Source organism: Branchiostoma lanceolatum, chromosome 1, assembly GCF_035083965.1.
Source record: "Branchiostoma lanceolatum isolate klBraLanc5 chromosome 1, klBraLanc5.hap2, whole genome shotgun sequence".
Taxonomy (NCBI): Eukaryota; Metazoa; Chordata; class Leptocardii; order Amphioxiformes; family Branchiostomatidae; genus Branchiostoma; species Branchiostoma lanceolatum.
The window spans coordinates 11401107-11414028 of NC_089722.1; the positions used below are offsets into that span (position 1 = coordinate 11401107).

At 39.7% G+C, this 12922-nt stretch overlaps 1 protein-coding gene across 7 annotated transcripts in view; it reads right to left on the reverse strand.

The window, feature by feature from the left end:
- LOC136434043 (sestrin-1-like) overlaps positions 1-12922 on the reverse strand; it is a 62863-nt gene that overhangs the window by 40214 nt on the left and 9727 nt on the right. Inside the window, exon 1 of one of the 7 annotated variants that reach the window (XM_066426793.1) lies at positions 5539-5624. The exons of 4 other annotated variants lie outside the window; for them this stretch is intronic. In XM_066426793.1, coding sequence (XP_066282890.1) covers positions 5539-5556 — 18 coding nt within the window. In that variant the 5' untranslated portion in view covers positions 5557-5624. Of the gene's footprint in view, positions 1-350; positions 617-4100; positions 4290-5538; positions 5625-12922 lie in introns of those variants that run through there. 2 more of the 7 variants (XM_066426749.1, XM_066426782.1) reach the window with 2 other exon arrangements.

Sequence of the window (12922 nt, forward strand, 5' to 3'; positions counted from 1 at the left end):
TCTATATATAGAAAATGAACATACCCACCTTAACATTTGAAAACTAAAAATGTATAGACAGAAAGTTAGCTTGCTAAAATTTTCCACAAACACATTCTGAAAACGTCTATTCTATTTGCAACCTTGGCTACTTGCTGTAAAATACCTGTGGTTGAAAATTTTTTTTCTTTCAATTGAACAGTCCACTGGCTATTTCTCAGCTCAAAAATATGATAAAAGCTATGCAGAAACCGCAAAGTCATGTCTGCCAAATACGAGTGTCTTAAACACCTGTTTTCCAAATACAAGTGTCATAAACACCTGTTTTCTTTCTCTCAATAGATACAACGATACACTCCAGGTTTACCTACCACCATGCAGCTACAGGCCGAACAGCGCATACTTGACTCTAGGCTGAGTTTTCCGCCGTGCGTCCAAACCTGCTCTCCGTTGTGTCCTCTGCTGCATTCGGAGGGACAACCCCCTCCAGCAGTGGACTCCACTGTTACTTTTCTCCCCTTCTTCAAATGTTAAAGTGGAGTTTTTGACCGGAACACACGGTACATGCAGAACTGTAGTCTGTTGATCAACATCAGCTTTTTGCCCCAGGGTTTTAAATTCAACCCCTTTAAAATCAGGACACAGACAATGAGGAATCTAGGGCACCCGTAAACACACCACCTGATCACTATATATAGCTTTTCAGATGCATCAGCTGACACCCTCCTCCTTTCTCCAAAAACACGCCCCCTGTAAGGTAAGCCAATAATAGGTATTGAAAGGCATTATGGTGTGTTTACACAGCATCTGATCACTCCCACAATAGAACACTTGTTCCCAGTGTTTGTGCTTCCTTGGTAATGCCCACTGATTTTTGAACATTTCCACCAATTTGTCAAGCTGGACTGTCAACTGGGATGTAATGTATAACTTAAAGGGGGCGGAAGAGCACAAAGCCAGAGGTTTGTTAACTGGCCTTGCCTGCTAACTGAAGGTCAGGTCAGTTCTCATGTTTAATGCACTCCTTTAAAGAGTAACACAGTTTGAATACCGCCTGACCTGGGTAACTTAGAAGACATTCTGTCTTACAAAAGACTAAGCAACTTAAAGAGTTTCCATTTTCTTGAGTAGACAGGTGAAATCTCTTCAAACTGGCTGATCCGTGGTGTCTGCTACATTGTATACTGTCCTATCAACGCTAACAAGGTTCAAGTTCGGACTAATGAGCTTGTGTTGGAATCGTTCACAAACAGCCGCTTTTCTCTAGGCTGATACATGTAACTGAGTGTTGGTTCAGACCTACTGTCACTAGTGACTAGCAGACACCTACTCAAACACTGCTGACCCCATTAGGGAGGGTCAGACAGCTTCTGCACTTTAAGGAGCTTAGAGCTGGTGTGACAGAGTCAAGTTGCTTCAAGGCACCCTTTTGGGAGCCTAGGTACCATCAATGGTCATTATCTTGACTTCTTATGTCATGAGGACTCTACACCTACATGTATATCAGGGTTCCTCACAAATCAACTTCATACTAATCATAGTGTAGACTATTAAAGTACAAGCAACCTTGACTCTCCTACCAGAGCAGATCCCAGTTACACAGTGCCTATGCATACACTAGTCCGTGCAAAATCCTGAGTCCATGGCAAGAAAGTCAACACACACTTCCGTTGGTTTTACACTCTATTGTGCCTTACGGTATATACAGGAGGTACATGTATGTACATGTACAGGAGGGTACATCAATAGTCCCATTTGGGAAGAACTTCATCATTTATATATTTGTACAGATAGATGAGAACAACAGTTAATAAGTCACATTTGAGAATAATAAGAACTAACCATATAGTCTGGAGTTTTCCACCAGAACTAGAGTCTGCAATGAAAAGAACTTCTGAATCTGTAAAGCTTTGGTGCCCAATGGGTGAATATCCTTGTCTATATAGAACTTCAGCAGAGGTTCTCATCTTAATGCTGGGTCTATACAATTTGTAAGCTTTGCTGTAGATTTCCTAAGTCCTGTCTGAGTGGGGCTCACTTTATGTGTTCAGTAAACGCAAGAAGCCATCTCCTCTCCTCCAACAGGCTCCATGGTTGAGTACCAGATAATTACCCTGGCTCCACACTGGCCAGCTAGTACAAAGGACCCTTTCAAGGTGCTGGGGAGGCTGGCTGCAGAGTGCACTAATCATGGAAACTTACCAGGGGAGGGGACAATACCTAAACAGGGCGACAAAACACCTGGCCACACGTCCGCTTATTTGCATAACAAAGGCCAGACTTCCGACACACCTGGCCTTGTATTTGCCGGTAACAATATCTACCTGTGGGGTAAAATACAAAACGCCAGGGCTCACCTTTGTGCAGGTAACAGTATCTACCTGTGAGATTGACAAACATTGATGATCCAGTAAAACAAGTTAGCCATTGAACTTCGTTTGAAGTGTTGTACAATGACGCTGGTTGTTTCCTTTTACTTTACTGTTTACTGCTGTGATCAAATATACTATCACAGCCAATTTCAAGAGAGCCGTCCGTTTTCATTGCTATTGAATGTTCAGTAAAGTCTGGTGTTCACTTGAAAGAAAATGCTTTCTGCTATATTGATGGCATATGTATCTTTATCTATGTCATAACATAAAAGTGTTATAACTTATATAGTTCAAGCAATGGTTGACAATAAAAGGCTCCAAACTACATCTCTCTGCTGTGTCTCCAAAATTCCAGTGACAAGTTGGCCATGTTAGCAGTCTTTACCAGTCCTTATATGTAGTTTTATAGGCCTTATAGAAGTTCAATCCAAGAAGAAAAGGGACTTGAATTGATGTCTGGGGTCAACAGATTGAAATCACCAAATATCAATGGCCATTAAGGCATTAACCTACCTTTTGGGTGAGAGACATCCTTGTACATTGGTGTATCATCCAGGTCTCAAGTTCCAACAAAGTTGATGCAGTGATAACCAGGGACTATTTGTCCTTACTATGTACCTCCTATCACACTGTCTATCACCCATTGTAATCCATGGTCCACTTCTTCTCAAAGAGTCTTGCACCACTCAAGAGTACAAAACATGACATATTATATGTATAGAAATGTAAACTAGCTCCTTTATTCCTTCATAACAATCTGATTTATTGTATCCTTTCTTTGAGTCTGACTATCAGCAGTTATCTATCTATCTTCTTCTTGGAAGTCTAGACTGTCTTCATCGAAAGACACGTCAACAGATTTATGGCCAGGACTATAGACTCTACCTATTGTCTAGGAAATCTTATCTTAATGCCTTTGTAGAAAATCATGATACTGATCTAGTACATTGTATCAAAGAATCCAGGTGGGTCACAAGGACAACTTGTGGTAAACATCTATTTCCCCCTTGGCAGTTTACCACGCTTCCCCAAACTATCAAAACAGTGTGTATCCTCATATGTACATAATGAATATACAAGTACAGAGGCATGTAGAAAAAATGTTGACAATACTTAAAAAATAAATAATAAAATAAGAGAATGAAATTTTTATCTTATCAAGCAAAGTTCCTTAAATCTCTGACGAATTTCAGCAAAGTAAAAAACAACAACCTGTTAACTGTCATTTACTTTAGGTGTGTCTCTCTAGCTCAGGTGATGACGCAAAGACGACAATTCAGTAAAGCGAAGGACAAAGTCATTTGTAACAGTTTATGAGATTAAGATACTCAATGTAAATACAGATTGTCACGTTCTGTAACTGCCTGTACAAGTAAAGGTCCAATGATACTGATAGAGAATTGGAACAAAACAACAACCACCAGGACAAGTTATGATGAGTCATGTACATGTATTGTGTTTCTTGCTGAAATGTGATGAAACCTTATTAGTTTGTTAAGTATTTTCATAAGCAATTTTCATTCCCTTTATACTGCGAGCTGTAGGAAAGCTGATCCTTACATGTAAGTTTACCCTTTAAATTGACCACGTTTTCCAGCCCACTGTTACCTGAGAACACTTCACAATGCATATACTGTACCTGTTTGACAACGTTGGTGCCTTTACATGTGCATGAAATTCACCCGAGGCTAGGCTCACCCCACCATGCACGTGAAACCAGTCACCTGTAACAATACTCGTAAGTCTTACCCTCTTGGAGTTTTTCTGCCTGAACTTGAACTCCTTCTCACGAATGTTTGCCATGTTGTCAAGGAAAACGTCTTGCAACCACTTTCCTCTTGAACTTGAACATAAGACCGTCTGACGGACAGCTAGTATCTTGTCCATGGTCCAATAGGAGCATTCACCCATACCAATTTACTTTCCAACTGATCTAGTTTAGGTGTTGCATCAGCTGAATGTTTTCAAAGGCATGGCTTCAGGGCGGATTTTCCTATTGGATGAAATGTCACACTCCCCCTGACACACCCCCAACTTACGTCAACAATCTATCACTCACTGGCAAATGACATCCGGCTGACATTTAAAAAGTCTTTTTTGTGAGACCTGCCCAAATTCAAATGTTACATATTCCCAAATTTCTAAAAGATGTTTAGGAAAATGGGCTCCAGTAACCTTCCAAATACTTTTCACAATGAAATACATGATACTATTGAGGTGTTGTGAGTGGCCAAAGTTGTGTATTTTGGAGTCACGTGAGTCTTGTTTACATCAGTGGACAATAACAAGTCCTTTCTGCCTTGGAGGTAATGAGTGCATTCTTGGCGATCAGCCAGCAAAAAATAAACAACAACACATTTCAATTGCACAATGCATGAGTTAATGGAAACATAAATGAGATGATTTCAAATATTTGTAATGGGAGATGCTTGATTCTCTTGCCAAAAATCTTACACCAAAGACCACTAAAAGAGCTGAGTCATTGGGAAAGGGCATGCCAGCATCAAGGTATCTGGATCCCAGAGGCTGATTCTTGGGTAGTTTATGCTCTACTGACGTCAGCTTGCCAAACACCTGACGCAAGACCCATTACTGGCATTAGGCAATCTCCAAGCAGATCTTAGGGTGGCAAAATTGTTATTGCCGGCCAAGACTAAGTCCTACGTCCATGCGACAGATCTTGGCCGCAGTTACAATTTTGGCCACAGAAGATAAGCTTGGAGATGACTATTCAGGACCATCACAATCAGACAGACAAGGCAGGAAATAAAACAAAGTCTGTAAGATTGTTTTTCCTTTTCATCTGAATCATATTGATAGATTATCTCATAAAAACTGACCAAGCAACACCAATATGTTATTCAATATCTCTGCTAAGAAACTGGAAACTGACCTCCTAAGAACCCACATTGTTGCCAACAATCAAGTCATCAAAAATTAATATGTCACAGACGACAGCATAACATAGCAGACATAACTTTTGTTATTGTTCATATCATTCCCTTTTATAATTCAGTAACATGATAATGTAAATACAGTAAGATATATACACACACACACAGTATACAAGTTTCTACATTTGTATCTATCAACAAACCAATAAGCAACAAAACCAGTGGTTGATTTTAATAGGACCAAGACAAACTTGCAGACACTGACAGGTGAAACATGTGAGAAGGGAGGTTACCTGGATCACCAGTTCCATCCCTCAGTCTTCAGTGTTTGTAGCCCCAAACTCAACCACCATGGCTGTCTCTTACACAATACAAACTACGTAGCAGACAATAGGAACAAAAGAGTAGAGCAAAAACTTTCCCTGACCAAAAAAAATCCCCTACGAAACAGGTGACCTCCACATAACCCCAGCACAGGTGCTGCCTGCAAATTGGTAATCTGTTCCATCTTCTTCCACACAAATCACTAAGGATTGCAGCCCTCCTGAGTGTGTAGCGTTCTATTCCACAATTTACAGCTTTCCCTGGGCTACGGGGTATATCGATTTAGCTACTTGCTTTTTTGCAGCCTATTGCATTAAAACTTAAAATCTTGTAGAAGCCTCCAGAATACTAACTGTAATTTTGCTTTCAGATACATAACATGTACTTTGTGTTACAGCTGTTAGCTGCTCCATTCTGTGCCAGTTTCTATTGGAAGCTGTGTCCTCAATCTGTCCATAATGCCATCTTCAGCTCACTGTTTCTTTTTTTCACGCTTTGATCATGTGATGAAACTGCGGTATCTTTACAAGCAGAAGGATGGTCCAACACATAAAAAGTCATCCTCAAAAGCATTGACCAGTCATTACAAGTCACTGGAGAAATGAGAAATTGTTCAAAGGACTGGGACATGATGTGACCCAAATCAGTTCACCCTGCTTTACTGTGATTGATTTACAACCTTCCTAATGGTCAGAGGGTACCAAAGGTAGGGTACACTGAGTGGTACACTGTAACAGTCTTTTTTTATTGGCTTGTTCATTTTCAGGCAGGTACATGAATGGCATACAATAATCATGGTTACAACCTGCCACTAGAAAAAATCTCAGGCTAAATCTTCATGATTATGTTCAGTTTTTTTTTCTGATTCAGGTCCCTTGATGATCCAAATTCCAACATATTTTTTATCCAGATTCGTCTTTGATCCAGATTCCTCTGTGATCCAGGTGCCCTAATTCAGTAATTGCCCATGTTCCTGCTTACCATCTTTTATGTTGCTCCAGGTACAGTCAAACCTGTACAGGTGACCACCTATTCTTATCCATCTTCCTTGCTGATATGTGTTCTTTCCTAGTCCATGATCCCTGTTGATCTATGATTGCCCCTGACCAACCTCACCCTGATATCTTCCCCTGGCTAGAACTGTTAATGGTGTCATTAACAGTCAAATCTCCACAGAACATCGCCCCTCTTGGTGTCCCACCCACCCACTGTTGAAAATGACATATTTTTCATTAGCGAATCCCCATGGTGACAGTAATTGCTTTTATAACAGTTGATATACTGTGAAATGGAACATGAAGCTGAGTAATTCTATGTTGGCGTGAGCTAAAATCGACAGAACAGAAATCACTGCATGGAATTTTCTGACCCGGCACGGATTATGTAAAAGCTGTGTCTGGGAAATGTGTATGAACCTTATCTCTGACGTCCATATTGCACACATTTTCACTTAAAAGTCAGCACGTTTCAGCCAACAGGAAACACCATTTGCTTTCCATGCAACCCAGTTACGGGGACGTAAAGAAAATGATATCACTTCTGACAGAAGACTGTAAGGAATGTGACTTTGACCTTGTTGATATACAGAAGGTTACGCTGCTCACGTGCTGGTTCATCCAATCACACTTCACTGCATTCACGGTGGAGGTATGGCGGCTCAGTGGTTAGTGACCCTGCTTTTGGACCAAAGGGTTGCGAGTTTGATTCACGGCTATTGTTGCTCACCTGACTTGAAAGTAATATATTACAGTTCTCAAAAGGGATATCAATCCCTAGCACATTGTTTATTGTACTAATCAAAGAGCTGGAAGAATTGTCCTGGTACAATATACCTGTACATACCATACTGTATGATACAAGTGTCTGTCCTAGTTGCAACCAGTGCAAGAATAGTTTTTATCCTAAGGGACTGGGGTACATTTCCATCTACACGAACCACAAATTGAAACTCCATTCTGGAGCTAAACCATCAAGACGGTAGGCTATAGACCATGCCTGCCTCTGCCAGATGGGAAAACGCCCACCAAGACTTGCGGTAATGGCTGAGGGACGATTTCTTCACTGGGGCGTAATTGAACTGCCTTCTACAATTCAGGAGAGGACTATTCAACATGATTTAACATTTGTTGGTGTCATGGTTTGGCTCAGATGGCCCATCAGTATGCTGGCACCTAACTGGTGGAAACGAAAGGAATGTATATCTTACAAAAAGCATCATTCTAAGATACATAAGGACATGCAGATCTCATCCTTTTTTTCTCAGAAAACTGTCCCTATAAAAATCACCAAATACGTGGATGACACGGCAATGCACAGTGGGAAAACATGCAAAACGGTGCTGTGATTCTGGATAACTCTGTTGTACGCCCCCCTCCCCAGAGGTTGACAACCCAAGAACACAAATACTTTGGTCCCAGTGCACTGATGGCATCTGAGCCTTTGGGATATTTCTCATACAAAATTCAATTTTCCCTAAATAATAATCTACTTCTACTCAGCCTCAGAATTAGTTGAGCTATTTAATATACTATGCAATTAGGTCTAATCCGGATCAGTAAAATCTAGGGCAGCTTTCACAAACAAGTCCTGAATATACATGAGGTTTGGGCTGTGTGAGAGTAATTCTCTGCTTCAAACATTTTGTAAGAAGGCTCACAACTCAATAAAAAGAAACAGAGTGAACAAGACTTGAATCTGAGTTGAGAATGGTATATCTATGGCTCACTCCAGCTATTTTAATAATTCTCTTTCAGTCTTTGGTTACATGTGGCTTACTGTGGCAGTTTCATGGAGTTCACAAAAATATCTAAATACTGTAATAATCATGTATATGCTGCAAAGAGGATAACAAAAATCAATATCATGAGGATACTTAATCTTCTCTAATCTCCAAAACAGGTACAACACAGGAAAATCTACATTGTACCTTTTTAATTTGTTGCTACATCCATGTCCCATATCTGAATGTACATTTAGAATGCCTATTATGGTTGATAGATGTGACAGTCTACCCTCCCCAAAACTACAACATTGTCCTCTTGATGAGCCCGTAACACCACATGGGATGTACAAGAGTACAAGGCTTGGTATATTTTCTGTCCTGTGACTCTATGATAATTATAAATGAAGCGGAAACGATTATCAGGGAGTGGCTATGAGAAAAACTGGGTCACCAAAACAGGGAATCATCAGGCAATTATGCTTGCTTATTTGTTTTCCTATCACTGCTGACCATCTGCAATGACTGACCGATTGGAATAATGAACACAAGTACATGTATCTAAGAATAGAAAGTTATTGTTCATCTATAAAGAAGAAACCCTCAAGAATAGGCTATTTAATATCTTTTTTTGTTTGGTTTATTTATTTATGAGCAGGAGCCAGTGGTTATTTTACATATCATGTATGCGGCTGACAGACAAGCAGGCTTTGGGATAATCTTTTTACTCATAATCATACATTCAGACTTCGAAATTGACTTAAAATCATAGTTAATTTATTCAGGGATCGGATACAGTTACCATCTGCAAGGTAGACAATTAGGGGTAAAAGGGAATCAGAGTGAAACATCTATCAATGTCATAACGGATGTCAGACTGCATCATCACATCTAATCTCTTTGAAGCAGAACTTCAATGTCATGTCAAAGGTGAACATTTAGCATCCTGGTCTCATACACAAATTCCACATCGTTTTGATAAACCTTAACATGGACCATTCAATAAGCAAATATTCCATATTTCAATATGCTACATGTTTGATGTTGTTTTATCAAAATGTGAGAAAAAAACAATTTTCGAGAAGGCCTAGTAGTAACAATCATGGGATGGGGCACTGAGTGTTGTTAATTTTTTCCCTTCAATGTTTCCTTTTTATTTCAACTTCATTCTGCGAGTCCTGTTGTATTTCTCCTGTGCAGGAGTCTTCTTCATGTTCTCCCAATTTAAGATCATTCCTGATACATGTATCTCCTGCAATGCGCTGTCAGTCTGTCAATGAATGTATCATGCTCAACACATGATGTTAATCCCTCTGACGTCATTCCGACAGTTCCACTGATGTTGAAAGTATCCTTCTCAATAGCTTTTTTTTAAGCTATCAGGCTTTTCTCCAGGCCACTTTCAGGAGGCATTAACCCACCAGTAGGTCAGATGTCTCAGATAAACGGCTGCTGTTTGTGGGACAACCTACCACCCACATTTACATACATGTACAACACAATGGTTGGAGTGGCAATACCGTAAAGCATCCCGATGTCTTTAAATCTGGGACACCGTTCTGTTTTTATGGACAGTCTCCTTGGGTTCATGGCTTTTATGTGTTCAGGAAAACGCTTGGACAGATAACTTGTTTTAATACCAAGATAAGAGCTGGATTACTGTAGATGCAGAAATGGTCGTGGTGGTTTTATGTTCATGGTTATTGCAGTAAACTCTTTGCTGAAATTTAAAACCACCTCAGAAAGCTGTTCCATTGTATGACTATAGCGCTACTATTGTTTCAAATGCAAACTCAAAACCACCACGAACACTCTATTTTCTCCCTACAGCAAAATTAAATCCCTGCAGCCATTTCTGCATTTACAGTACATGACCAATAGGAATACACATACTGTGACAAATGTTTAGCCAACTCCTCTTAGGGATGACAGAAAAATCACACCTGCATAATTCATGTTTATGAAATTAACAATCACATCCTTGTTTGATAATGCTAAGCCTTGTAAATTTCATGTATGCCTGTAAATTGAAAGCATATCTTCATTTCCACATTGCATGGCAAGGAGGACCAGTCATCTAAAGTAGATATTGCAGTTAACAATTTATATCCTCTTCTAGAAATGTTCAAGCTAACCTTTATATGATCCCAGACTACACTTACAGTTAAACAACCTTGCTTACCATAAACATACTACTTTACAGTCGACATGTTACATGTATACAAACCATCTTACAATGATATAAATCATATCATCACACAAATGGACCATTAGCACAGTACAATCTGCAGGGACTGATACCCGTTTTATCAGCAAAAGGACCATCCCTGCACTTTGCATCAGTAATATATTTACTGCCCGCATTGTTATGCAGGATTGGAAGGTTAGGATGACCTGATTTCCAGCCCTAACAGTAACAAAGTTGTATTCTCTGCTTCAAAGACTCCCATAGCAGAAGAAAATTGCCAATCAATAATTGCTTATTGTATACTGTACATACAGGTATAACAAGCTGTGGTACATGTATGATCTAGGAAAAGCTGTAATTCCCATGTGGAACAAACCACCCTTTTATTGCTGAACTACTGATGGGTGATAAAGAGGGATTTCCTGCATGTTTATCCCAATAAATGCCGGTCCCTTTTACCCTTGAGCCTTGGTATCAAGAGATTCCTAAATGGCATGGTCACCTTTGCAATCATCACCAAGCAGATATTTATAAGCACAGCCACATTCTTAAATCTTCCCATCTTCCCTCTCCATCCAACACCATCACATGTTTCTTACAGTGGTGAATACCAGAAGGTGACAAGCATCAATCAAGCCCATAGAGCCTACTCCCTACCTAATCCAAATACTGCTTATCATGTAGGTGTGAATTACCCTCTCATTAGCAAGGCTGCCTTGCCCACTCTAGATATGTGGTCTTCAGAATGACATGGTTTTCTTGCTTTGAAGGCATGTCGAATTTGTAATTCAATTGAGGGCACCAGTAAAACCTTGTGCATCTCTGCTGAAGTAATAGGAATCAGTGCAGAACTGAAACAGCAAGCAAGTTCATGTAAGCTTCAAAGATCTCCATCATACCTAATTTTACTCTTTATTCATACTCATAGTCACAACATAGTCCATCACAATTGTTACAGATACGCAATGTGGAAGCTCCTTGTAAGGCCACAGCAAGTAATTTTTATGGATAACATCAGCGCGCTCATTAATTTTCACCTGATTTTGAAATAAAAAACAAGAAATTTCATTGCCCTCCGACGGTGATCAACATGCCAAAAATGGGCAATATGTCGTAAACGTTGACAGTCTAAGGTGTTTCATTGCATATGAATACCCAGTGTAGTTCCTGCCCATGATGGTATGACAAGCTGTTTTCTGCCTTTGTTCTAGTTAATTGAACTGTATACACATCTTCAAGAACAGTTTAATGTTGACAGTCTAAGGTGTTTCGTTGCATATGAATACCCAGTGTGGTTCCTGCCCATGATGGTGTAATAACAAGCTGTTTTCTGCATTTGTTCTAGCAAGGCCATTATATAAATAATGGAGGGAGGGGGAGTTTCTAGTTAATTGAGCTGTATACACAAGGCGTTTCATCGCATATGAATACCAGTGTAGTTGCCTCAGATGATGGTACAACAAGCTCTTTTCTGCATTTGTTGTAGTTAGTCTATTGAGATGTAACGTTATACACATATACAAGGACATGTTTACTGTTGAATCAAGCAGGTTTTGTATTATATATGAAACCTCATTGGTTGAATACAGGAATAAAAGATCTGTTGGTCATGATATCATATTTCGTCGCCTCAATTCTTATTTAACAAGATTTATGATATCAAAATTTTAAAATATATGAATCTTGTTTTTTTTGGCCCGCCTTGTTTTTTTCCGCCTTATTTCATTAATTTTGGAGTCTGCGGAGGATGTCATCCATAAAATTTACTTGCTATGGCCTAACAGCGTAATAGCCTGGATTGAACTATACCACATACTTTGATGAGAAACAGGATGGGAAATAATGAAAACGTTCAATAAAAGAGCTCCCCTTTTTGTTCGATATTCAGAGGAAGCTACAGGGCTGGCTGGCAGAAATGAGACAGTCAGAAACAAGAGTCTTAGGACCCAAAATCTCCATGAAACTTTTTTTGTATTAAACCAGTTCCCCCCATTCTATATCGCTCAATGGTATGACCCCTGGCCACCTGCAGCTGTCAGGGGCTCAGGTTCCACAGTGACCCACTTTCGCTATCAACAGCTGTTAGAAGTGCCACAATGGCCAACACTGCAGATATAGATTTTCCCATTACTTAGGCAAATTAAGTCCAATTTGCATAATTTGCACTTCATTGTATACATCCCTCTCTAAGCTACCTGCCAAGTAAATAACATGAAAATCTGTCGCTCCTTTCTTCAGTTATTCTCCTTTGAAGATTTTGACAAATACGCCATTAAAGTTCCAGTGACACATACCAGAGGGCCCAAAATCAACCTTGACCTTTCTCCTCCCCACACCTACCCACATAACAAATATCATTACAATTCATCTACACGTTCTATAGTTATGCTGATTTTACGCATCCGGTGACACATACATACACACACGGTGACACATTCATACACAC